General features: G+C 35.9%; 2 protein-coding genes and 1 long non-coding RNA gene across 3 annotated transcripts; all 3 read left to right on the plus strand.

Moving 5' to 3' along the window:
• The first annotated feature begins 391 nt into the window (after positions 1-391).
• On the plus strand, positions 392-7,365 carry LOC115962846 (probable inactive purple acid phosphatase 29). Its single transcript, XM_031081722.1, has 3 exons — positions 392-665; positions 6,305-6,744; positions 6,910-7,365. The coding sequence occupies exons 1-3, from the start codon at positions 392-394 to the stop codon at positions 7,363-7,365; spliced, it is 1,170 nt and encodes a 389-aa protein (XP_030937582.1).
• A 3,106-nt stretch (positions 7,366-10,471) lies between these two features.
• Positions 10,472-16,900, plus strand: LOC115974922. Its single transcript, XR_004088035.1, has 3 exons — positions 10,472-10,615; positions 10,771-10,839; positions 16,842-16,900. It is a non-coding gene; the product is annotated as an uncharacterized LOC115974922 (long non-coding RNA).
• A 1,243-nt stretch (positions 16,901-18,143) lies between these two features.
• On the plus strand, positions 18,144-26,419 carry LOC115975297 (mitochondrial inner membrane protein OXA1-like). The gene is made up of 10 exons (XM_031096025.1): positions 18,144-18,348; positions 18,839-19,327; positions 20,071-20,161; positions 20,531-20,578; positions 21,851-21,909; positions 23,475-23,550; positions 23,650-23,781; positions 25,192-25,299; positions 25,547-25,601; positions 25,838-26,419. The coding sequence occupies exons 2-10, from the start codon at positions 18,849-18,851 to the stop codon at positions 26,095-26,097; spliced, it is 1,308 nt and encodes a 435-aa protein (XP_030951885.1). The 5' UTR covers positions 18,144-18,348; positions 18,839-18,848; the 3' UTR covers positions 26,098-26,419.
• The last annotated feature ends 1,375 nt before the right edge of the window (positions 26,420-27,794 follow it).

Genomic DNA, 27,794 nt, shown 5'->3' on the forward strand with positions numbered 1-27,794 from the left:
ACAAATGGCATACAGAAAAATAAAAGGGAAAAAGATATTTGAAAAAAAAAAGAAAAAAAAATCAACACCAACGGGTACAACACATCTATTCGTTCTCTCTCTTCTTCCGTATCCAGTGTAAATCTGTTGTTTTCAAAATTTTGTGATAACGATAAGGTTCAATATTATAGAGAGAATATACTTTATATTCTTATCTCCCATGATCTCGAATTCTATAAGGAAGAGATTCTCGATGAAGAAGTATACTGTATACAACATTCAAATCACCATTCCCACCGATTTATTTACCTTTTTAAAGGGAGCACAGCAGAGCAGAACAGAGCATAGCAAAGTGAGATTTTTCGGACTGGGGTTTTATAAGAGAGAAAGGAAGTGCTTAGAAAGAAGAAAAATGAAAGTGGGTTGTTCTTCAAATTTTGTGGAGGCAGTACTGCTCTGTCTCATTTTGTTCCCGATCGGCATCTTGGCTGACATGCTACTACGTTTTAGGAAAGATGGAACCTTTAAGATACTGCGAGTGGCAGATATGCATTATGCAAACGGCAAAAACACGACTTGTGAAGATGTGTTTCCGAGCCAAGAGCCTTATTGCTCTGACCTCAACACCACTGCCTTTCTCGAATGCACGATCCTTGCTGAGAATCCCGATCTCATTGTTTTCACAGGTATGGGATTCGTTTGTGCTAACATAGGACGCTTCTTCTTCTATTTGTTGTCGAGCATCAAGATCAAGGCAAACACTTAGAACAGAGCAAGCAATTGGAGCAGAAGAAGCACGGCTCAACATGTATAGCAGAAGTTCAAGAAGTCATATCTGAAGCTCTTGTCGTTTAGTAGCTATATTTGTTTTCATTAGCAATATACGACTTGTAGTTTAGTTTTTACTTTCTTCCATTAGTAATCACACGTGAGTAGGTTGGTTACTTACACATGAGAGAAGTTGTTAGGATCTGTTAGCTTAGCTCAGTGCTCAGTGCTCTGTTTCTCGTTCCTAGCTGGACTTGGTGATGTATATAAAGACACAAAGTAAATTAATCAAAGTAATTCAGTTTTTCCCAATTCTTTCTTTTCTCATATGGTATCAAAGCTCCTAGAAAGCTTGAAATTCTAGGGTTTTACAAATTTGGGAATTTCTCTTTCATCGTCCACCATTGTTGCTCTTCTCAAGCTTTCTCAAGCTTTCTTAAAATCTTCTCAAGCTTTTTCTTTGCCTTAATGGCTGCCACAATAGCTAATACTTCTACCACTGAATCTTCATCTTCTTTGCAAGACTCATATAATCTCAATGATCCCCTGTTCTTACATCCAAGAGAAAATCCAGGGGCTGTTCTCACTTCTCAACCTTTGGTTGGAGAAGAAAATTATTCTGCTTGGGCAAGATCAGTGAGAAAGTCTTTGATTGGTAAAAATAAGCTTGGTTTTATAGATGGTTCTATAACCATTTCTTCTCCACTCGTGAATTCACCAACGGCTGTTCAAGCATGGATTCGTGATGATAATATAGTTGGTACTTGGATCATCAACTCAGTATCACCAAAACTTCAGGGTAGTATCATTTACAGAGATACTGCTTTTGAGATTTGGACTGAGCTTCGAGACACATTTAGTCAAGGAAATGGAACCAAGGTTTTCAACATCCAGAAGTAAATTGCTGAGTTCCATCAGGGAGAACAATCACTCACTGATTATTTCACTCAGCTTAAGGTCTTGTGGGATCAGCTCTAGAATCTTAGTCCGTTTCCTCAATGCACTTGTGGCAAATGCGTGTGCAATGTTAATCAGAGATTGAAGGATCTTCAAATCAAAGAAGCAACAATAAAGTTCCTCATGGGAGTCAATGATGTGTTTTCTCAAGTCAGAACACAAATTTTGCTCATGGATCCACTGCCTTCTGTTAATAAGGCTCATTCTTTGTTTATCCAAGAGGAAATACAAAGATCAGTTACTAATTCTGTTAGAGTTGAATCTACGGTTTTGGCTGCCAAGAGCTCAAGCATAAATCCAAAAGGAAAAGAAAGGCCATTGTGCACTCACTGTGAAAAGTTGGGACACATTGTGGAAAAATGTTATAAACTCCATGGTTTTCCACCTGGCTACAAATTCAAGAACAGGAATATGATGACTCATCAAGTTTCAGCTGTTGCAAATCAGTTCCAGGGCCATTACTTGGCTTCTAATACTGATCATAATCCTATTACAAATCAGTTTCAAGGGCATTGCTTGGCTCCAACTACTGAGTATAATCAATTTGTCACTGCTCAAGCACCTGCATTTACTCTTGATTAGTATCACCAACTTTTGTCATTGATTGGAGCTCACCAAACTTCAACAGTTCAAGAGCCTCACAAAGTTAATACCGTTTCATTGCCATCCAATACAGTTGCAGGTACTGTTCCTTGTTCACCTCATTCAGTTTTTTCTGCTAAGGTTGTGAATAGAAAGGCTTTTGGTGCTGAAACTTGGGTTATAGATACTGGTGCTACAGATCACATAGTTTGTTCAATGCATTTATTGACTTCTTTTACTGCAATTTCACATTCTGTGGTTGAATTACCCAATGGGGAGGCTGCACTTGTGACTTATGTTGGTACAATTAAGCTTTCCTCTCATATTACCCTAACAAATGTCCTTTAATTGCCTTCATTTTCTTTTAACTTGATATCTGTTAGTGCCTTGACTCAATCTCAACCCTTTTGTCTTGTATTTCTGTCCAACTATTGTTTTATACAGGCCCTTACCTGTTGGAACACGATTGGAATAGGCAGAATGCATGATGGACTCTATCTGTTACAAGCATCTAGCCTTTCTCATGCTTCCAAGTCTCTTGATGATTTTCTTCTCAAGAATAAGTCTAGTTCTTTCACTGCCTTTTCCTCTTATGTTTCTCATGGCAACTTGTATTCTCTATGGCATTCTAGGCTAGGACATCCATATGATATGAAAGTTCATGCTTTAGGTCATCTTTTTCCTTTCTTGCAAAATTGTTGTACCAAAGACTACATTGTATGCCCTTTGGCAAAGCAAAAGAGGCTACCCTTTCCTTTTGAAAATAAAAGAGCTATTCATTCATTTGATCTTGTTCACATGGATGTTTGGGGGCCATTTTCCATTCCTACTACTGCTGGACATAAATACTTTCTTACAATTGTAGATGATGCATCAAGAGCCACTTGGGTTTTCCTCATGAAAGCTAAATCTGAAGTTAGGCCTTTGATTGTTTCATACTACAAAATGGTCCATACTCAATTTCAAACCCCTATTAAGTCCATTAGAACTGATAATGCTTTAGAGTTTAACATGTTTGATTTTTACACCTCTAATGGCATTATTCATCAACAAAGCTATGTCTACACTCCACAACAGAATTCAGTTGTGGAGAGGAAACATCAGCACATTCTTGCAACAGCTAGGGCCTTGCAAATTCAGTCCAACATTCCTCTTGTTTTCTGGGGTGATTGCATCCTCACAGCTGTCTATTTGATCAATAGACTTCCTACTCCTTTTCTGCAAAATAAGTCTCCTTATGAGGTGCTTTTCAATCAAATCCCCTCTTACTCTCACCTCAGGACCTTTGGCTGCATTTGCTTTGCTACTAATGTCAATCCACATAAACTCAAGTTCACCCCTAGAGCTAGGAAGTCAGTTTTCTTAGGATACCCGTTCAATATCAAGGGTTACAAGCTGCTTGATCTTCAATCTCACTCTATTTTCATCTCTAGGGATGTCATCTTTCATGAAAAGGTGTTTCCTTTTACTTCACACACTCCTCTTCCTTCATCTGCCTTAATTCCTTTGCCTAGCATTCCTTCCATCCCTCATGCCTTGCTTGATCCTATATCACCTGTCAATGTTGATTCTTTTGTTCAGATTCATCATGATCTTGACTTAGATGATCAAGCATTTCCTGATGTTTTTGATCATGTTGCTACTGATGTTCTTGATCATGCTGTTTCTGTTACTCTAGCTGTGCTTACTGATGCTCCTAGAAGGTCTAATAGGGTACCTAAACCTCCATCTTACCTTAAGGCTTATCATTGCAACCAAATTTCATCAACCATCATCTCCAATCAGTCCCAGTCAGGCACTTCCCATCCTCTTTCTTCTTATCTTTCTTATGCTACTTTATCTCCTACCTACAAATCCTTTTGTTGCTCAATTTGTACCAACACAGAACCTAAGTATTTTTCACAAGCTGCAACTGATCCTAAGTGGCAAGATGCCATGAATGCTGAGATTGCTACCTTGGAAGCCAATAATACTTGGATTGTCACTCCTTTGCCTCATGATAAACATCCTATAGGATGCAAATGGGTTTATAGGATTAAGTATAAGGCTGATGGGGCTATTGAAAGATACAAAGCAAGGTTGGTTGCAAAAGGGTTTACTCAAAAGGAGGGCTTAGATTACCTTGAAACCTTTAGCCCTGTTGCCAAAATGGTTTCTGTGAAGTGTGTACTTGCAGTGGCTGCTGTGAAAGGCTGGTTCCTTAGCCAACTTGATGTAAATAATGCCTTTCTTCATGGTGACTTGCATGAAGAAGTCTACATGGCTCTTCCACCTGGTTTTCACAGCAAGGGGGAGCATGGAGAACAACTTGTATGCAGATTAAATAAGTCACTTTATGGACTTAAACAGGCCTCCAGACAATGGTTTTCTAAGTTCTCAAACACATTGACTCAACTTGGGTTTACTCAATCTAAGGCTGACTACTCACTCTTCACTAGGCAACAAGGAGATTCATTCATTGCTTTGTTAGTATATGTTAATGACATTCTCATAGCAAGCAATGATAAGGGGCAAGTTGATCAATTTAAGGTGATGTTGAATCAGAAATTCTAGCTGAAGGATTTGGGTGCATTGAGATATTTTCTTGGTTTGGAAGTAGCTAGGACAGAAAAAGGCATTTCCCTATGTCAAAGGAAGTATGCTCTTGAGATTTTGGAGGATGCAGGGCTTCTTGGGTGCAAACCTGTAAAAGTTCCTATGGATCAAAGTTTGAAGCTCCGCAAACATGAAGGTTTATTACTTGATGATCCAGGGCAATATAGAAGATTGGTGGGAAGGTTGCTGTACCTAAGCATCACTAGACCTGACCTCACCTTTGCAGTCCACAAACTAAGCCAATTTATGGCTAAACCAAGAAAACCACACCTTGAGGCAGCACTTAAGGTTTTGCAGTACTTGAAGAATGAATCGGGTAAAGGCATTTTCTTCTCAGCAAATTCAGAGTTGCATGTAAAAGGTTTTACAGATTCTGACTGGGCTTCATGTCCAGATACCAGAAGATTTGTTACTGGATATTGTATATTCATTGGAGACTCATTAGTTTCTTGGAAATCAAAGAAACAATCCACTGTTTCCAGACCATCAGCAGAGGCAGAATATCGGGCTATGGCTGTTTCAACTTGTGAGATAGTTTGGATTCTTTATTTGCTAAAGGATCTTCAGGTTAATCACAGCAGATAAGCTTTGTTGTTCTGTGACAGCCAGGCAACACTCCACATAGGTTCCAATCCTGTTTTCCATGAACGAACGAAACACATAGAAATTGACTGCCATGTTGTAAGGAATAAAGTGTTGGAGAAAGTTATCAAACTTATCCATGTTAGAACTCAATCCCAATTAGCAGATTTGCTCACTAAGGCTTTGAGCCATAAACAGTTTTCAAAGCTTTTATCCAAGATGGGACTCATCAACATTTATCAACCTACAGTCCATCTTGAGGGGGAGTATCAAGATCAAGGCAAACACTTAGAACAGAGCAAGCAATTGGAGCAGAAGAAGCACGGCTCAACATGTATAGCAGAAGTTCAAGAAGTCATATCTGAAGCTCTTGTCGTTTAGTAGCTGTATTTGTTTTCATTAGCAATATACGACTTGTAGTTTAGTTTTTACTTTCTTCCATTAGTAATCACACGTGAGTAGGTTGGTTACTTACACGTGAGAGAAGTTGTTAGGATCTGTTAGCTTAGCTCAGTGCTCAGTGCTCTGTTTCTCGTTCCTAGTTGGACTTGGTGATGTATATAAAGACACAAAGTAAATTAATCAAAGTAATTCAGTTTTTCCCAATTCTTTCTTTTCTCATAGAGCCAGAGCTTGAACGTTCAATTCTTGTCAAAAGTCGGCTAGTTTACGTCCCTACACATAGGATGCTATATATAGAATTTGGTTCTTTTTACTTTTTGAGACTGGGGGCATATAACAATACAAAATGCAGTCTTTTTTTTTTTAGTCACAAATTCACTTTCTTAAGCTTTTTAATCATGATGTTCTAACCATTGAAGTATTTGATTACGTGCAACAGGAGATAATATCTATGGGTTCGACTGTCACAATCCAAAGAAGTCTCTGAGTGATGCATTTGCACCAGCAATCGCATCCAACATCCCATGGGCTGTCATTATGGGAAACCATGATGATGAGTCTTCACTCTCAAGGGAAGACGTAATGAAATATACGGCTACGTTAAAGAACACACTGTCTAAATTTAATCCTGAGAGTGCTGATTATATTGAAGGTTTTGGAAACTATAACCTGGAAGTTGGTGGAGCTGAGGGCTCTAAGTTTGAAAACAAATCGGCCCTCAATCTCTACTTCCTAGACAGTGGCAATAATGCAGACTGCTGTGCGGATAGAGATTTTCCATCGCCAGGGCCGTCGGAGGTTCATCGAATTGTATATGGCTATGATTGGGTCAAAAACTCTCAACAATTTTTGCTCCTACAGACTTCTAAAAGGCTTCAGGTACTTAACTCATATAAGATGCATTCAATTAATTATTACTGATACAAGGATTACTATGCTTTTTATCTTTTGTTTTTGTGTCATTTGAAAACAATAAGAGTTTAGCTTTTGTCTAAATGAAAAATTTGTGCATTAACAAAATTTTTCTCATTTTTTTCATTGCAGCAAGAATACATGGCCGATGCAGAGGCCCTAAAATTGAGAGTAGCTGCACCTGCACTTACATTCCTTCACATTCCTCCGCCAGAATTTAACAGTAGTATGTTGTCGAAAAAAGTTGGTGTGCAACAAGAAGGTGTTAGCAGTCCTTCTGTGAACTCTGGCTTATTCACATCCTTGGCTGGTGCAAAAGATGTGAAGGCTCTTATTGTTGGCCATGATCACATCAATGACTACTGTGCTGAACTATTTGGTTTGCAACTCTGTTACGGTGGAGGATTTGGACACCATGCTTATGGTCTGGCTGGATGGGCAAGGAGAGCAAGAGTTGTGGTTGTGAACTTGGACAAAACCGAAAATGGCTGGGGACCAGTCCAGTCAATCAAAACTCGGAAGCGCCTTGATGATGCAAATTTCACCGCCATTGATGATCAGCTACTCTGGGATTTGGAGTATGCCTAGTTCAGTTCAATTGTTCAATTTGAAGTCAAATAGGGTAGAAGATTAGCATTGTCATTTTCTTGTTTTCAAATTGGTTTTTATGTTTTAGAATTTTTTGATGAGGTTATGTCATCTATTTATGTTTTAGGGAATGCATTCTAAAATTTTATTTCGAAATATTCATTTATGTTTTAGGGAATGCATTCTAAACTTTTATTTCTAAATATTCATTAGTAACTACTTTGTCCACTATTCTCAAAAAAAAAAAAAAAAAAAATCTTTGTCCACATTATCAACATCCTTATCAAATGGTCTTTAACAATGGGACAATCATTTCTAAACAAAATCTTCTTTTGGAAATGTTTTAATCCTTAAAAGTTTTCTTGAGTTTTAATCCTTAAATGTGTATAATGGATTTAGGGAACCCAATCTATATCTATATATATTACTAAAAGCTGAAGCGTAACGTTAAATACTGCTGCTTTCACGTTACGCTACATTAGCATCCACGTCATTTTTGTTATTATTTTAAATATAATTTTTCCTACAAATTTAAAATGATTTTTACAATTTTCAACCCTATAAATGCAGCCCACTACTTATTTATTTACTTCCACTATCACTCTATAATAAATCCAGCTCACTACTTATTTATTTACTTCTACTATCACCCTACAATAAATCTGTATAATTAATCAAATCCACCTCTTATTTATTTAGTTCCACTATCAAGTCCAACTCAAAACCTTTTCAGTTCAATTTTAGGGTTTTGTGTGAGCCTTTTCAGCTTAAAGGAAAGAAGAAAAAAAAAATTGAATCCTTTTAAGCTTTAGGGTTTTTTTTTTTTTTTTTTTTTTTTTTCAATTTTCCTATAATTATTTTTAATATTTATTTTTTTAATATTTACACTTCTCCAACCTTTCTCTATCCCTTACCATTTCATCTCCCCACTACTTCTTCAATTTTTCTACCTCCCTTACCTTTTCATCTCCCCACTACCCTCTACATTAATATCATTCTTTCTCTTTCCCTTCATCTTCCTTTATTTTTGTCTCTTCTTATTCACACCCTCTTATTATAAATTTGTCACTATTTTTTCTATTCTATGCATAGTTTTCTCTCACAAAAAAAATGGTACTCTCTCTCTCCCTTTCTCTCTCTCTCTCTATATTTTGGTGGATTTTTTTTTCTTGCATCTTTACTTTAGGTTGATAATTTTTTATATTCTTTAAAACTCTATTTTGGGTTAATGCGATTTAGTTTTGTTTTTTAAATTGTTGTTATTGTTTTTTTATTTTTTTATTTTTCTTTGATTGTTAAATGTTATCATATTGCGTTCTAAAGAATTAAATATAGCACATAAAAATATAATATTATTCTATTACATAGCATGATTTGGATAATTTGGTATTTATTTTGTTACATATCATGATTTTTTATAGTGCTCAATTTAGATGTTAAACTATGAGACTTTACTAATTTTTGTTTATTTTCTAATCCTTTGTGGTGGACAAAGTACTCTTAATAGCTGTATTAGAAGTACTCTATAATGCCATTTGTTTAAAGAAAAGTAAAGGTTAGCCAAACAAAAATAATCGGATAGGTGACAAATTTTAACTTTTGCAATTTTATTTTTATTATTATTATTTTATAACAATGCATGTATAGAAATTTAATTCTTAGATTTTGCTAATAATTGTTTATTTGATAATATGTTTTGGATGGCCAAAATTATAATTTCTACAAAAAAAATAACCTTAATAGATTATCGAAAACGAAATTTTATCCTAATATTGTTTCAATTAATCATTGTTAAGTTTTATTAATTTTTTTTTAGTTTACGCTTTTTTGGTGTTTTGGATTGTTCTTATATTAATATTGTTGTTGTGGGGCCCAAGATCTGAGGTCCCAGCCCACTTTGTATTAAGGGCCCAAAGTCCAAGCCGAGGAGCCCTACTGTCAAGGACGCGGAATGGAAACTCCTCGAAGGCCCAAGAATGTGGCCGAGGACGACTTTACGTCCAATATCCCACAGAAACGCTGGAAGAAAAGGACAGATTCAGCACAGGAACAGCACAAGGGAGAAGGCTGCTAGCACCTTAATGTGGAGCCCAGCGTCTGACAAACCCATACTCATATCCTGCTATCCAGCTATCCCCAACCACTCTGACGTGAGGATTGACAAGATAAGTAACCACCCAGAACAAGGAGAAACGGACACGTAGGTGAAGAACGGGAAGGAAATACTAGTATAAAAGGGAAGCTTGCTGCATTAACAGAGAGAGGCCCAGAAGGGAGAGAAAAAGGGAGAAGAACGAACTCATAAAAAAGAAGGGTGGCTAGGACGAGACTCTCCTCGGACTAATTCCGAGGAGATAGATCTTCACGCCACACCCGTGTAAGGCTCAGTCATTCAGGCCAAACTCACCTTCGTATGGGCTCCCATGAAAAACCATGACTAAATCGCTGCCCGACGACCAAGGTCAAGCCTTTCTAAGCCCACTCTCTACAAATCGTATTGTTTGAACCCCTTTATATACGAGCCCATCCTTGGGTCGTTAGAAATTGTGTCCCTACAGTTGTTAAGTTTTATTAATTTTTTTTAGTTTATGTTTGGTGTTTCGAATCTTATAATAATTTTTATTAAGCTTTACTCTAAAATGATTTATTTCATATTCTTAAAAAAAAAAAAAATCATTAAAATGAATAATGTGTTCAGTAGGTCATAACATTTTTTTTTGTCAAACTCATTCTTTTGTTATTTGACTTAATTTCTCAAAGTTTGACTCTAATAAAGTAATAATTAAAAATTTAAAACAACAAGGGGTTGGTTGATTGTGAATTTATGACCTAAAATTCAGTGGGTATTTTTTGAATTTTCATCATTATTATTTTAATGATTTCAGTCTAATAATAAAAAATAAAAAAAGCCTTTGTTTCCCAACGTCGGTCGACAGTTGATGTTGATAGTTGAAGTCCAAGTTGTCAACTCATGTCCTATGGTTCTAGTTTGGAGACAGAAGAGTCAGACTCACAAAAGCCCAAACCATTTTTGACATTAAAAAATTAAAAACAAAAAGAAAACAAAAACAAAAAATACAAAGACAGCTTTGTCCTCCCCCAACAACCATGAACGAACAACAACTTCGCTCTAATTCTCACAATTCTATGTTAATCTTCTTTTCACCATTATCATCATTGTTAAGAAACTCTTCTCACCCATCTCTTTGCTTCAGATTTCACTACAACAACAATAACAAATAGATTTGAGGTAAGTTCTTTCTCAAATCAAATCTCAACCCTCTCTCTCTTTCTCTCTGATCTCACTTTTTTATTTCTACATTTCTCACTTCAATTTCTCTCTCTATTTGGTCATTCTCTCAACTCTATGTTAATCTTCTTTTCACCATTATCATCATTGTTTAGAAACTTCTCTCACCCACCTCTTTGCTTCAGATTTTACTACAAATAACAACAACAACAGGTAGATTTGAGGTAAGCTCTTTCTCAAATCAAATCTCAGCCCTCTCTCTCTCTCATCTCACTTTTTTATTTCTACATTTCTCACTTCAATTTCTCTCTCTATTTGGCCATGTTTTGCTTATTGTTATTTCGAGATTTAGTGGATATTTTTTGGTCTATTATTTTACAGGCCTTCACAAGACGCTATTAAAAGATGTTTCATTTTGAATGACTCTTCACTAATGTGTAGGCTTTGAGTTCAGTACTATTCGACTTCATTCTTCTCTACATTTGTGTCTTTGTAGTTTTTTATGTTGGTTTTTTGGGTTGTACTTTGTTGTTTGTATAATGAAAAATATTAAAATGTTGATGGGTCTTTGTAATTTTTTATGTTGGTTTTCCGGGTTGTACTTTGTTGTTTGTATAAGAAAGGCATTGGGAACTCAGTTTCACTTGGTATTTGGGTTCTTACGTAGTATTGTGTGAGTTTCCTTTGTTATTATATTTTGTCACTAAGTGTGACTCTACGTGGTATTATGTGACTCCTTTTTTCTTTTTCTTTTTTAATTTGTTAGTCATAAAATTAGCATCAATTGATTCATCACCAACACGTACATTATGGGACCAACATGGATTCTCTATACATCTATTCTCTATTGTTGCTGCTATTCAAGGAGACAGAAATACTGCCTTCTATCATGTGTTTACTTTGGTTAGGAGAAAAAGAAACCAGATTTTGGCTATTAAAAATCCAGTAGGGGAGTGGCTGTATGAAGAAGATGCTATTAAAAATGTCATTTGGAGTGGTTTCAATGAAGTGTACTCATCCTCTCTTTCTAGTGCATCTTGGTCGATTCCTTTTACCACTATATGGCAAGGAAAATTGTCGGATGAGGAAAGGGTGAGTATTAGTGGGGATGCTTCGGTGGAGGAGATTAAAAATGCCTTGTGGTCTCTAAAGGCTTTTAAGGCCCTTAGACCGGATGGCTTGCATGCGGGGTTTTTTCATAGATTTTGGTTGATTGTTGGCAATTCTGTGATTGATTTGGTGAAGAAAGTCTTTGCTGAGAGGAAAGTTCCAGAGTTCTTGAATAGGGCTCACGTTGTCCTTATTCCAAAGATTCAAGGACCGGAGACGTTGGGTAACTATAGGCCTATTAGTTTATGCAATACAGTCTATAAAGTGATTACAAAGATTATTGTTGCTAGACTTAGGCCTTTTTTGGAGAAACTTATATCCCCTCTTCAAGCTGCCTTTGTTCCGGGGAGGAAAGACATTGACAATGCAATCATTGTGCAGGAAATTGTTCATACCCTTAGCAAAAAAAAGGGGAAAGTAGGGTATATGACCATTAAAGTGGACTTAGAGAAAGCGTATGACAAGCTTAAGTGGAGCTTTATAAGAGGTATGCTTATTAGAGCCAATTTGCCCGCTGATCTGATTGATCTTATTATGAGTTGCGTTTCTACAGTTTCAACCTCAATCTTGGTGAATGGAGAAGCCTTAGACCCCATTTATCCATCGAGAGGGATTAGGCAAGGAGACCCACTCTCCCAATATTTGTTTATTTTGTGTATGGACTTCCTTGGCCAACTTATCCAAGAAAAATGTGAGGCAAATTTGTGGCAGCCTGTTATGGCTTCTCAAAGTGGGCCATCCTTTTCGCATTTATTTTTCGCGGATGATTTAGTGTTATTTGGGAGGGCAGATGGGAGGAGGTGTGCTGTTATTAGAGATGTTCTAGATGATTTTTGTAGCATGTCGGGACAATCAGTGAGCATTACCAAATCTAGAGTGTGTTTCTCTCCTAATGTGGATAAGGATACAAGAGAATCACTATGTGATATTCTTGGTTTTGCTTCCACGGCCTCTCTTAGCAAATACCTTGGTTTTCCCATCAAACATCCGGGTGCCACCACTCAAGACTTTAATTTTATCTTGGATAGAGTTAAGCAAAAATTGGCTGGGTGGAAAGCTAACATGCTCTCTTTGGCTGGCAGGGCTATTTTGATTTAAGCATCCTCGTCAACAATCCCTTCTTACGTCATGCAAGGCACTTCCTTACTGAGAAGAATCTTGGATGGTATAGACTGGGTTAATAAAAACTTCCTGTGGGATTCATCAGAGACTACTAGGAAAATTCATTGGGTTGGCTGGCAGAAAGTAACAAATCCTAAAGAAGAAGGTGGGCTGGGTCTGCAAGAAGCGAAGGGTAGAAACACTGCTCTCCTTGCCAAGTTAAATTGGAGGTTTCATACGGAAGGTGATGCTTTGTGAGTGAGAGTGCTAAAAAGAAAATATTGCAGTAACAGGAGATTAAATGCTGTTAATATGGATAGGCTGCCTTGTTCTCAAATTTGGAGAGCCATCAAGAAGGGTAGGGAAACATTTAACAAAGGCAGCATGTGGGTGGTTTATAGAGGCAGTACTCTCAGCTTTTGGCTGGACAATTGGAAATGTAAATGTCCTATCTGTAGCCTCATTCATGGTCTTTTAAACCGTGGAGCAAGCCAATGGAAGATTAAAGATGTTTTGGTAAGTGGAGGTTGGGATTGGAATTGAATTCCCTTTGAGCTTACAACTGAAATTAAATCGATCATCCAAGCCATTCCTATTTCCTTAGGGGATGGAGGAATGGATAGGTTAGGATGGAGAGGTAATGCTAGAGGTTGTTTTGATCTTAAAAGTGCCTATTCCTTTGCTAGGGATGTGGATGATGTGGGAATTATAGATGCTGATTGGATTTGGAAATTAGATACACTCCCTAAAATTAAGACTTTCCTATGGAGATGTGTTCATAATAGCATAAGAGTTAAAACTTGCCTTGCTAGAAGAGGATTTGGGGATGATGAAGGGTGTCCCGTTTGCTTGAGAGAGCCGGAAACCATATTGCATGCCTTTAGAGATTGTCCAAGGGTAAAGCAAATATGGAATCAGCTAGGTGTGAAGGGAGATAATAGTGATTTTTGGAGGAGTAATCTGCATAAGTGGCTGCAAAATAATGGGAAAGTGAGATGTAGTCTTATCCAAGGGAAGCCTCCTTGGAGAATCATGTTTAACTTTGCTGTGTGGTGCATTTGGAAGAGTAGGAATTCTTTTGTTTTTAATAGGAAGAGCCCAAATCTGAACCTGTATAGGGAGATTTCTAATCAAGCTGCTGAGTTTATGTTTTGTGTCTCATCTCCACATAACCCAGTCTGTAGAGTTAGCAAGAGAATCAGGTGGGAGAAGCCGCCCTTAGGGTGGAAAAAATTAAACACTGATGGCTCGGTTATTGGGTGTATGGAGCGGGCGGGATTTGGAGGGGTAGTGAGGGATGAGCATGGGAATTGGGTTGCTGGATTCACTAGGCATGTAGGAGCAACTAACAATTTTGCTACTGAATTGTGGGGGCTGAGGGATGGTCTTTTGCTGTGTAGTAGTTTGAATATCTCTTGTCTTATTGTTGAGATAGATGCCAAAGTGATTGTGGATGTCATTAAGAATTCTGCTTATGTAAATCAGATTATATCTCCCATTTTGGACGATTGTAGGCAGTTGATGACCAGATTTCAGCAAGTTCAGTTGAAGCATTGCTACTGCGAGGCTAATCGATGCGCGGATCTGATGGCTAGACTAGGGGCTGTCCAAGAACTAGAATACATGTTGTTTTCAAGTCCGCCTATGGACTTAGCTAAGGCTTTGGAGGATGATTGTAATGGTGTTTTCTTTAACAGAGTCTGTACTAATCTAGATGTAATGCTTTAAGTTTTATAAAATCGTCTTTTAACCAAAAAAAAAAAAGATTATCGAAATGCTATTTTTGCCCATGCTTCTTTGTTACCCATATTGGAGCTCCTTCTTGATGAAGTTCATGTTGCTTTCTTAGCCCTCAAACTAGCAATTCATCACCATTTCGTCTTTTTTTTTTTTTTGGTCATCTAGTTTAGTAGTCATTGAATTCTATGGAGTTATAGTTTAGTCGTCATTGAATTCTATTAAGTCATCATTGATATATATTATTTTTTAATTTAGATGACTGCTAACTTAGAAAAAAAAAAAAACTTTTAACTCTCACGTAAAATAGTGCTTATAAAATAGGACCACACTTTGTTATCCTTATTCTTTCCATATCATTATCTTTTTTAATCTTTTCTTTTCTTTTATTTGGTCAATTTGATGGGTGTTTAAGTATTTTCTCTAATTAATGACTATTTTTAAAGAATAGGAATGATATATATTGATTTGTCTTTTTTTTTTTTTTTTTTGGTTATTAGGTTTGACTCATTATTTTAGTGTATGTGTTTTAAGTGGTGTCCTCTCTTCCTCCTATTATTTTTATCTGTTGTTTTTCTTACATTAAGCCTTACTATTTTAGGGGGACATATCAACAATTTGGTTAGATTGCATAATAGACACATTTGATGAATTTGGGTGAGTGAAGTGGTAGTCAATCTATCAAGTAGTTGTTAAAAAACATTTTTTGTAAATATCCTACCATATGAAATTTAATATTGTCCTTTTTTGTGCCTGTCACTGCACATTTGATGATTTTGTAAGCAATTGCCATATATGCAAATTTGCAAAAACAAGAATGATATTGGAGAAGTTATCTTTAAAGATAAAATTTAAAAATTGTGGTGAAAATTGCTTCTAAATAATAGACTAACTTTTAGGGGTAAAAACCTACACCCTTAAATATACCTACAAGCCTCTGAGCACGCACTCACACGTGTGCTCAGAGGCTTTTCTATTTTTTGGGTAACGGTTAATTTATTGCATTTATTATAATTTGAGATTACTACAGTTTTCAATCACAAAATACCTAGGGGTGTGACGAAAAAAATACCTAAGAGTGTGGTGAGTGTTATGCATTTGTGAATGAAATAATTTTTTCATTACACCCCTAGGTTTTTTTATGATTGAAAAATGTAGTAATCCCAAATTATAATTGTGATGCCCCAATTTGATTGATTGTGTGATGCGTATGGGTGTGTGATGAGTCCCACATCGGGTATTTACTGGGCAGATCTGGGCTTTATTAACAACTACAAGAAGCTTCAATTGTGACTAGCCCTTTTGAGGTATAGCGCAGATGTGGCTAGCACTTTTCCTTGAGTCGTTACATATGGTATTAGAGTCGTCCCGGTAACCCCGTGTGGGCTTAGAGACACTGCCCACAAAGTGGGCCCTAACAAGAACGTTAGGGATTTAAGTGGAGGAGATTGTAATGCCCCAATTTGATTGATTGTGTGATGCGTGTAGGTGTGTGACGAGTCTCACATCGGGTATTTATTGGGTAGATCTAGGCTTTATTAATAACTAGAAGTATAGCGCAGATGTGGTTAGTACTTTTCCTTGGATCGTTACAATAATAAATGCGATAAACTAACCCTTACCCAAAAAATAGAAGAGCCTCTAAGCACACGCGTGAGCGCACGCTTAGAGGCTAGTCAAGTTTAAGCATTTCACACTTATCATGTCCAATAAATTCGGTGCGTAGAGAGCACAATTGTAGGTACTTAATTGGCACCATCATGCATCAATTTGTAACTAAAATTATAGCATTCATAGCATCAATGTGTAACTTCAAGGAACGTGCACATTCTCACTAGGTGTGGATATTCTGCATTAGATAAAATTTAGGTATAGTAATTTAGGTATTGTTCCTTAGGTTCTCGTCTTAAAATTCTGTCATGTGGCTACTTAATTAAAAAATACATTTCTTTTCCATGAGAAAAAAATTCACATGACAGAATCTTAAAAGAAGAACCTAAGGTACAACACCTAAGTACTGTACCTAAGTCTTGCTCTTCTACATTTTTTTTTTCTTTTATTTGGTTGGTTTGATAAGTATTTAATGTTTTCTCTAATTAATGAGTCTTTTTTAAAGAATGGGAATAATATATATTTTTGTCTTTTGTGGTTATCAGGTTTGACTAATTATTTTAGTGTATATGTTCTAAGTGATGCTCTCTCTTCCTCAAATTATTTTTGTCTATTGTTTTTCTTACATTTAAGCCTTACTCTTTATTTTTTTTTTGTATTTTTTTAGGGTGACATATCAACAATTTTGTTAGATTGCATAGCAGACACATTGGATGAATTTTGGTGAGCGAAGTGGTAGTCAATCTATGAAGTAGTTGTTAAAGACCATTTTTTTTTTTTTTTTTTGTAAATATCATACCTAGGGGTGTGATGAAAAAAATATTTCATCCATAAATGCATAACACTCACCAAACCTAGGTATTTTTTGTAAATACCTAGGTATTTTTTTCATCACACCCCTGGGCATTTTGTAATTGAAAAATGTAGTAATCTCAAATTATAATTGATGCAAATTATTAAATTTTACCCAAAAAATAAAAGAGTCTGTGCTTAGAGGCTAGTTTGTATTGACATTTATATAACTTGTTAATTAAACGGGTTAAACGTGTTATGTCAAGTAGTTGGGTTGTGTTAGGGTTGAAAATTCTTGACATGTTTATTAGACAAGTTAGGTTTAATAAATAGCTAAATACCATAACTTGAAATGATATGAACTCGACCCGTGAACACGAATGGTCACCTATTTGAGTCTCAATTACTCTTTTTTTTTTTTTTTTAAATATAGAAAATGGCCTAAATTACTTAAATGTACAATATAGTGAGTTCATGTTGATTTAGTTTACATTATACTAGTTTCTTAAAATAAAAATTAAAAAAAAAGCTTACATTATATAAATAAATATATATATATATATATATATGTTTGGAGAAAGAGTTTAGGGGATTCTAGCCTTTTACCCCTATTTTTAAAAATATTTGGCAGTATGCCCCTGTTTTGAAACTATATAGGTTCGTGTCTCTATTTTGAAACTCGATTAGTTTAAAATCGAGTTATACCCGATCAAACTTAAAAAAATAAAAAAATTGCATAGAACTCGAGTTCCATTTAAATTGCATGAAACTTATAGAAACAAAAAATTGCATGAAAACGTCGCTATAGAACTTTAAAACGCAATTATAGGGCTCACTGAACCTGGTATGGGGCGATCAAATTTATAAAAACAAAAAATTGTATGAAAACGCCGCTATAGGGCTTAAAACGCCATTATAGGTCTTCTTAAACGCTGCTATAGGTATGGAACTCGAGCTCTAAGAACTTGAGTTCCATGCAATTTTTTTTTTTTTAAAGTTTGATCGTACCATACTCGATTTTCTACCAATTGAGTTTTTTGATTGAAACTCAATTTTATTAAAATTGAGTTTTAAAATAGGAGCATGAACCTATATAGTTTCAAAACAGAAACATATTGTCAAATATTTTAAAAAATAAGGATAAAAGGCTAGAATCCTCAAAAGTTTATCTAAACTAAGAATTTTCCTTAATTACTAAACTAACGAACCGTACAATTAAGCCCTAGACCGCCATTGGCCTAGTTTGGGTTCAACTACCAAGTAAGCAAAGCAATCTCTTGGACTAGGCCACACTTCGTTCGCTACCCAAACTGAGTCTGACACACAGTCTCAGACCCCTCTGAGATTTTAGAATTCCCTCTCTGTGGAGCTGATTCGTAAGGGTGAGATCTTTTCCAAATCTTCCATTCACAAAACCTCTGCTTTTGAATCACAGCTTTGAAATCAGGGGTTTTTACTTCAATTCGAATTCAAAGTCCTTTACTTTGGTTTCTAATATATATTGGATCCATTTCCCTTACTCACTAAAGCTATGCATTTGTAAAGCTTTCATGCCCATGAATTAAATTTTGGTTTTTGTGGTTTTGGTTTGTCATTAAAGTCATGGTCTTTAGGAATTTTCACCTTGTGGGGCAATAGATGGTGTTGGGGTTTTGCTAGGGTTTAAGAATTTTTCTTTTTTTTTGATTCGTGTATTCATTTTTATATTCCATCATTGTTGATTTGTAATTTGAATTCTAATTGCAATGTTAATGCAACCTTTTATGTAATTTTGTTACACTTTCGAAAAAGTGAGATTTTTTCATTTTTTTTTTATATAATTGAGTTTAGGGTTCTATATCTCATCTAGGTTTTTGTGAAATTTGTTTTCAGAAGTGTATCAATGGCTTTTATGCGTAGTTTATCTACAAGAGCTACGATTATAGCTCGAAGATGCCACCCATCTTTTAGTTATGTTCTCCATAATGATGATGATAGTAAAACCCGCTCGATTGATGAGGACTTGTCTTCTCAAAGAATTGATAGCTTTCTCCAAAGGAGGTCCTTTGGAAGTCGCAGCTTCAATAATTCAGCCGGGTTTGGTGCTTTTTTCCAAGATAGAAGATATTCCCACGAGTTTCTTCTGCCGAGTTCAGGTTCCTCTTTCTGCAGGTATATGTCGACCACAGTTGGTGGAGGGCCGGACAAAGTTGAAATAATCAGTGATGTTGCTGAGGTTCTCTCAAATACATCCATGGAAACAGTAGCTGCACAGGCCGCGGCAGTGAATGAAGTTGCCATTGCTGCTGCTGATTCTTTCTTGCCAGTCAAGATGTTGCAGTACATTATAGATTATGTGCACTGTTATACTGGCTTGAACTGGTGAGGAGCCATTTGCAATTCTATTTTCTATTTTTAATGACATCTTTAATTCTTTATACTGCTATGGTTTCTTGTAGGATTGAATGCTAAAAAATTACAAAATTCAGATATGGTGGAACATTGTTTATATTAATTGCTTAAGAACATGCACTAAGAATTGCTGATTACTGAAAGAAACGATGCACAAAGAATCCTAAATGGATGTTCATGAAGATTACCTCATTTACCCAACTACCTTGACATGAACCACCATTAAATTACAAAAAGTCTGACATTACAAAACTGGCTTTTTACCTTCAAAAAAAAAAATTGGCTTGTTGAACTGTCAGTTCTTTGGATTCATATTACCCAATTGTAGTGAGACACAGTGTCATAAAGCTGACTTTTTTGCCACAATAGTAAGCAATAACAATATCTGCCTGTGCATTAGCTGCTGTCACCAAGAAAGTCACATAATGAAGAAATTTAGCTATTCATTTCATTTGCATACAAATTTTCTCATTAAAAGATGATGACCTCCTTTGTTATGCAATGAAAGATAATTTAGATGTTAACAACCTTCGTTATGATTATTCCAATTTTTATTGTTGCAGTACAAGGTTTCTAGTTACTCAAGCAAGTTCCAATGGATTGAATATGCGATTTTATATTTAATAGCTTTTTAGTTTACACCAACATTGGATTTTTAATATGTTAAATATGGAAGTATTTTATTAATATTAATTTTTTTTTACTTCTTTCAGGTGGGCTGCTATAGCTTTAACAACTCTTGTGATTCGGGGGGCAACACTTCCACTTTTGATAAATCAACTTAAAGCTACTGCAAAACTCACTGTATGTGGCAGTACTTGTTAGTTACAGCATTGCGTTTTTGGTGATTCATTTACATAATTGTCGGATATGCTTGTTGACAATCTGATGCCCTCATACCTGCAGATCAATTAAGAATTTATTAATTACTTGTAAATAGTCTTTGCTGACGTGGTGTATGTTTTATGAATTGTTTTACTACTTCTACAAAGTAGTTTTCTTCATTGAAATTATGAGGGCAGACCTGTTTAAGTGCCACAAAACTACATAAATCTATGATTTTTTTTCTTTTTACTTTTCATTTTAATCTGCATTTAATCTATCATATAATGTACATCCTTCTATTTTAAAATGATGGCAACACATCCATAATGGTTTATGCATGTTCTGCAGCTCTTGAGGCCACATTTGGAGGAAATAAAGCAGGAGATGCAAGATAAGGTAATATTATTTGTTCACTGTATCACTTTATAAATCACTACCTGCAATAATCATGTTGGTACAAATTAACCATAAGTCCAGTGTCACTCACTAAGGACAAGGCCCATCATGTCATTTGTTAATCACTGCCATCAGCCAATATCATATTTGTGCTATGATTTTACATCTTTCTATTCATCAGTATTTTGTTGGGGCTTGCTTGGATATGCACATGATCCACAAATACCATGATTGGTTAGCTTAGGATTTAAATTTGGTAAAGCTATGAGAGATCTAGGATGCTACTTAACTTAACTCAGCTTCTCATCACTCACCTGCCTACGCTGTTAGATACCATGTGTGAATCTTCCTTTAAATGACTCAGACAAGAAAGGGTTCAAGCAAAAACAAGATTAAATACAAAAAGATCAAGATTTATGGTCTAGTTTTGATGTGGGACTTCTTGGAAATTTCATGAGTTATTTATTTATTTATTTTTTATAAGTAAGAATGATATATTTCATGAGTTATTTTACTTATTGAGTCTTAGTTTTAAGTTTTTTAGGTTAGAAAGTTGCTGGATCAGTTTTAATTAAGTTTTGTAGAATAAGGTTAATTGATGATTTCCATATTTTCTAGAATAGGCTGTCCTTGGCTGTACCAAAGGCCCATGAATCGTATTTTGCTTTTTGAGTCCATTGAAGTTTTTAAGTACTTTTTTTTGGGTTATTAGTAATCCTAGGTTATTTAGGAGTCCTAGTCCTTCTAGAAAAGGATCTAGCACTAGCCTATATAAAGTTGTTATTGTGAATAACATTGAAAGAGAGAGTGATTTTAATAAAATTCCAGCAGCTTATTTTAAGTTGTAGGGTGTGATTGTCTTCTCCTGCTTAAGTGTGATTGCTTAGTGTTTTATCTTCCTTTATTTCATGTTCTTTTCATTGTTTCAATAATGAATAGCCATAACCATTCAAGATCTTGTCAAGAATCTAATTTAGTTCTGAATTTGTAAAGATCCTAAATCAAAATTGATATCAAAGCCCATTCAAGCTTCTGTCCTTTTTCAATAAGCTGCTGGAAAAAATTATTCAACTTTGTGTATTTTTGCTTTTGAGAAACATGCATTTGCATTCTTGAAATAATGGCAGTCCTAATTGGTCTCAAGATCTCCTTGTGCCGATGTAGACTCTGTTTGTTAGGCCTGTATCTACTGTGGATATGTATACCATAGGATGTTGGATGCTTTTAGAAAGGATTCTTCTTAGCATGTTAATGTTCATTTATCCTTTTCAGGCTACGGATCCCAATGCCATCGCCGACGGTCAGCAACGAATGCAGAAGCTGTTTAAGGAGTAAGCAACTTTTCCACGGCCTGCAATAGGAACCCATGGCAATTTAATTGTTTGGTGGCTTTCATTTTCCTTTTTTGGTAGTTATGTTTTGGTTCCATAAAGAGCCTGATGGTGATAGAGATTACTAACTGAGATGATAATATGCATGCCACATTTTCTGTGATTTCCGTCATTCAAATCAATTAATTTACAGTTTATAGTGCCAGCTCCTTCTTTGATTTGCATTAAGGGCCCTGTTCAATGTTTTTGACCATTGAGAACAATAAGCGCTTCAACAATAGCTCCCTTGCTATTTCTGCCAATGTCAAAAAGTGATTATGGTGCATGCTTATAGCCCAATGTTTGAAACCTTGACTTCTGTATCATGTTTGTATCATGTTTCATCCTTCAGTGGATTGACCCAGGAAATTATTGGAAATGGGCGAATTAAAAGGAAATGTAGGATAATTTCATATTATCCTTCAGTGGATTGACCCACAAAGTGTCTGGAAATGGAAGAATTAATAGGATATGTAGGATAATTTCATATTTTCCTTCAGTGGATTGACCCATCTTTCATACTACCTGAATTTCACATATCTTCATACCGTATAATGGTAATATAGGATAAAAGTTGCAAATAATATAGCGTAGGATTAATGTGCTGGTGAATTATCTAATTGGAAGATTGTTACTATAATTCTATTATTAATAATTGGTATATTGGGCAGTAGTAAGATACTTGAGAAATCAGGGTTTATGTTTTATGACAATTAGAAGAGTTTCACTTTTCTTTTGGAGTCTTGTTGGTTGGATCTCTAAAATAGGGTAAAGGAGAGGAACTTGATAAAAGTAGTGCAGAAAAGAATGCTATATGGAGTATGATCCCTCATTGCCTCATGTGGGTTATTTGGAGGGAAGGAATGCACATATTTTTAAAGGAAATGAAAGACCGTTTCATGATTTAAAGCTTTCCTTCTTTCATACTCTGTTTGAGTGGGCAAATGCTTCAGGTGTTTCTACTTTTAATTCTCTGCCTGATTTACTTGATTTTTATACTTCCACTGCTATTTAGTTTACATATTCTGGCTTTTTTTATAGAACACTGCCTATGTGCCTTATAGTCATTGTATTTTTTCTCATTCCATTTCCAATAAAGTATTTTACTTATCAAAAAAGGGAAGGATCCAAATGACATAGAGGAATGGATTTTCAACTTCATAAATTTAGTAATGGGATTTGTTTTCAAATTGGCAGTTACATAATCAGTTTGTGATTCATCTCTTCATGGTCTTGACTTTGGAGCTTAGGTTAACCATAAAGCTAAAAAGGAGATGTGTGCTTATACAAGGGGTGGTGCATGATGTGTGTTTATATAGCAAAAATGCAAGCCTCACCTCCTTCTGTTCCCAATTTTACCAACTTGACTGAAAGGGATCCCATGTGGGTAGCTCTGTAGTGCTAAAGAGGTGTTATGAATAGAATATGCTTCTTATGTCTAATGTTTTTCAATTCGTCAATTCTCCCCTATCTGGCCTTTGTTTTGCCTGACATCTTCATTTTGTCATTATGATTGGGTTCTACAGATATGGTGTGAATCCATTTACTCCACTGAAGGGACTCTTTATACAAGGTCCTGTCTTCATCAGTTTTTTCATGGCTGTAAGATAAATTTCTTTTTCATAACATCTTGCAAATGATTAATTGTTTGCTTTTATCCTTGGTCTTTAGATATATCTCTGACAACATTTTCTTTGGCAGATTAGAAATATGTCAGAGAAAGTCCCATCATTCAAAACTGGTGGTGCGTACTGGTTTTTGGATCTCACAACTCCTGATGCTTTATACATTTTTCCAGTTTTGACTGCACTGTCATTCTTAATTACTGTGGAGGTAGGTGTCTACTATCTCTAATCATCTATGTCAACTTTTCTTACTTGCTGTTAGGGGTGTCCACGGGTTGGGTTTGGGCTCAACCTGGAACCAACCCAACTCTGTCGGGTTGAAGGACGGTGGACCCGCTGCTGACCATGAAAAACTATGGGTCGAGTCGGATCGGCCTCGGGTGGACGGCGGTTGGACCCGACTCGACCAAAAGACTGAAAACAAAGACGAAACTTGGTACAAATTTCACAAATCTTAAGAACAAATCTACAAACCCAAATATCAGTAACCACAAATCCGAAGAAACAGACAGAAATAGAGAGAAATAATAGCAGATCTGAACTTGCATGAGACTAAAACGAAGAAATAAAGAGTGTTACTTGCAGATCAGCGATGGTGCGATGAAGGAGATTCGTAGCTCAGCGATGGTGGAGGTTCAAAGATCTAAAGATTCAGATCGGCGATGGTGTTGGCTGGCAATGGTGTTGGCTATTGAGCGTGAGAGAGATTGAGAGTGTGAGACTCTGAGGTGAGACTGAGAGAGCAAGTGGACACAGAAACTGAGGGTGAGTGAGCTGGTGATGGTCTGAACTGGAGGAGAATATAAAATGACTAAGAACTGCGTTATATACACGGTCAGGTTGGGTGGATCGGGTTTTGGAAGGGAAGACCTGCCATCCGAGCCGCCGGAATTGGTTTGGGATGGCAGGGACCTGCCACCGACCGCCAGGTAGTCGGGTTGGGCGGTTGTCGGTTCGGGTCTAGTCAGTTTTGCAGGGTGGGCCAGGTCCGCGGTTTTGTTGGACAGGCCTACTTGCTGTTTAAAGTGAAGCTGAAGAGGCTGAGAAATTACCATGATGAGTTTGACTCAAGTACTGATTGAACACTATCATTACTGTTTCCCTTCATTTCAAGTGGAGTGAGTAATGTGTTTGACTCTAATCGGGATAAGGTTGCTTCCGTTAGATCTGAACATAGGCAGTTGACTTATTTGTTTAAAGTGCATTATTTTTGCATCTATGTCCATTAATTAAATGTAGAACCAATTTGACCAATTATCAATTCCTTTATAGAATGTTCTATGGTTAAAAATTTCCACTAGTATTATGTGAACCAGGAATGAAGCAATTGATCCATGCAGAAAATATCTAGTATTAAATGCTAGATGTTAGATTGAAATAAAATTAATTTTGTTTCTTATTTTATTTTTAATTTTTTCCATTTTGGGTTGGGAACCTAATTGCTTCACTATGAACTTTTGCAGTTTGTTTATTTATATATTAGTTTAGCTTTGTGTCTTTTTGTTTTTGATTTTTTGTTCTTGTTTTTTGGGGTTGGAACCTAATTGCTTCACTCTTAACATTTTCCCTCTTTTTCTAGAACCAATTTAAATTTAACTCATTTCTGTCTGTTCCTCAGTGCAACATGCAGGAGGGTATGGAAGGAAATCCTGTTGCTGGCACCATGAAAAATGTTTCAAGGGGCCTAGCTGTTCTTACAGTTCCATTCACCATGAGTTTTCCTAAGGTAATTCTCCATTGTTTAGTTACTTTCGACATTACATTTTACAAGTTTCTCTTTGTTCACTTCTAATATGAACATGAGTTTGGCAATAATGATTGCACTAAATGGTTCTTCCTGTAAAATTGCCCATATGGATTTAGTGTTTCATGTTCATAAGCCTCTTTCAGTTGTTTACAGCATTGCATACTTCTCTCCGCTTGAATGGTTCTTTCGTTTGTTTACATGTTCATAAACATTTATTTTACTGCAGGCTATATTTTGTTACTGGATTACATCCAACTTGTTCTCGCTCTCGTATGGACTGGGTGAGTCCTTTTAGATTCTAGTTTGTCAGCAATTTTACTTCAGTTTCACCTTTTCCATCTTAAGGATTGTGGAAAGCTTCTTCAGTGATATGCTCTTTAGTTGTGTCATGCACCAATTTGCATTAATTTCTACTGTAGAAGACTGGAAGTTGAATGAAAAACTCCACTTCTTGCTGTTAACAAAAATTTATATTCACTTTTTGCCTAAAGAATGGCACTCTTTTTGAATTTTCCAGTGCTTAAATATCCTGGAGTAAAGAAGTTCTTGGGGGTTCCTGAAATACCTGTTACAAAGCCAACTACTGCTCCACAACCTGCCTTCTCTGCGATGGAAGCCCTGAAACGTGCTATGGCAGTCAAAGCAGAATCTACCGCAGTACCTCTTGAATCAGGGAAGCTTCCAGACCAAAGAATATCTTCTACTTCAGTTCTTAGTCAAAGGATTAAAAGTTTAGAGAAACAGGCAAAAGGAAGAAAGAAAAACAAGAAGAGGTGAGGAAAAAAGTATGTTGTTAGAACTGCTTTTTAAGCTAATGTAATATTTTTTGAAATAGTCAAAATTTATTTATTGGGTAAGGGTCTATACCTGAGAAAGAGAGAGCAGTATAAGGAGGTTATTCAATAATTAGGTGAAAAACTAGAGAGTTTTTGTAATTTTCCAAATGAGTTGAAATTTTTTGTAAGGATATGTGTTTCTTGTGGGGGCAATATCTGTTGTCTGAATGGATTCACGAGGCTATTCAAGGCTCACATCCTTTAGTAGAATATAAACACGAAGATGCATCTATTTTGAATGCCATTTGTGTTTCCATCTCCCATGTCTATATATTCAATATGAATTTTGGATGATATTATAAACTCATAACTCTGACTCAACTCAGCCTTAAAACCAGATACCTGTTGTATTTTAAACTTTTGTGTTGATTTACATTATTTGGGTGGCCTCTTTTTTCATCGTCACGGTATTGAAAATCTCTCAGGCGGTTGTGCAGCCAGAAACAGTTACTTCTTCCTCTTGTTTCAGCCTCGGGCCAAACATGTGACATTAGAAAGTTTTGCTAGTTGTGTATGTTAAAGGGATAGAGAGATCCTTCATATTTTAGTCTTGAATTGTCGTGTTCATTACATAACACGAGTTAATGAAGGTATGCCACTATTTCTTCTGATGCAATCTGGAGTCATTCAGTTTTTAAAATCAAAGGATTTGGAGAACAATTGTTAATATAAATACGCTTAAGTATTTTAAATCCACACATTAATTAAGTTAAAAATCCATAAATTTCATCAAGAATAACAAAATTGCCATTTCATACTTTATTCAAGTCATTTGAATTGAAATTTGAAGTCCAAATTCTTCTCCTCAAATACTACTGCCATTCAAATCACTTCCTTTGGTCTGAGTTGATGAGCTTGGCTGTGGGTAGAAGAATTGATTTGTATTCAAAGATTGATAAGCTTAGGTTAAGATTTTCTTACTTTTTCTCAAATATGTTTCTCTAATTAAAGTCTAGAGAAAAGTGGGATTTATCAAACATCTCCTTTGACATCCCCAAAAATATTGACCAGATTTGTGCACAACCAATCCCAATAAGAAACAATATCCCTGAAAACAAATTTAGAGGAAGCTAGATGGAATTTACTCTGTGAAAGTGGCAAGCCAATTTCTTTTCCAACTAACACTAATCAATTAGAGGGACTTTAGGGGGAATTGGATATAAAATCTATCAATACCAAAAAATATTAAATACTTTACTTGGAAAAGCTACCTTGACTCGTGGTCGTAGCAACATGTTTTGTTGGCACGCATAGCACCAGGGAACAACAATGCCCCTCTATGCAAATCACAGGAAACAACTATACACGTGCTAAGGGATTGTCGATGGGCCAAGATTATGTGGCAGTCTCTCCCAATCATTCTCCCTACAAATTTTTGGAAAACTATTAGGTAATCTTGAAATACAGTAACGTGTACTCTGTGAAAGAAAAGAGTACTATTTTATTGTATTTCGAAAATACCTAATAATTATTCCAAACTTCACAATCCTTGCTAATATCTTTATAGCTTTATGCCTAGAGATTGTATTCCCTTAAGACTGCATTCATACAATTGTGTATCTCGCAAATGAATTATTTTTCTCTACCCAAAAAGAGAAAATGACCCCAACGTTGCCAACAGCCAATTATGTTAAACTT

Source organism: Quercus lobata, chromosome 2 (genome assembly GCF_001633185.2).
Source record: "Quercus lobata isolate SW786 chromosome 2, ValleyOak3.0 Primary Assembly, whole genome shotgun sequence".
Lineage (NCBI taxonomy): Eukaryota > Viridiplantae > Streptophyta > Magnoliopsida > Fagales > Fagaceae > Quercus > Quercus lobata.

Excerpts from the sequence above, each read along its gene's own strand:
- LOC115975297 (XM_031096025.1), top strand. The coding sequence starts at position 18,849 with ATGGCTTTTATGCGTAGTTTATCTACAAGAGCTACGATTATAGCTCGA. Across the intron at positions 20,162-20,530 it reads AAGCTACTGCAAAACTCACT|CTCTTGAGGCCACATTTGGA; the intron begins GTATGTGGCAGT and ends CATGTTCTGCAG. Across the intron at positions 23,782-25,191 it reads CATTCTTAATTACTGTGGAG|TGCAACATGCAGGAGGGTAT; the intron begins GTAGGTGTCTAC and ends TCTGTTCCTCAG.
- LOC115962846 (XM_031081722.1), top strand. The coding sequence starts at position 392 with ATGAAAGTGGGTTGTTCTTCAAATTTTGTGGAGGCAGTACTGCTCTGT. Across the intron at positions 666-6,304 it reads CGATCTCATTGTTTTCACAG|GAGATAATATCTATGGGTTC; the intron begins GTATGGGATTCG and ends TACGTGCAACAG. Across the intron at positions 6,745-6,909 it reads AGACTTCTAAAAGGCTTCAG|CAAGAATACATGGCCGATGC; the intron begins GTACTTAACTCA and ends TTTTCATTGCAG.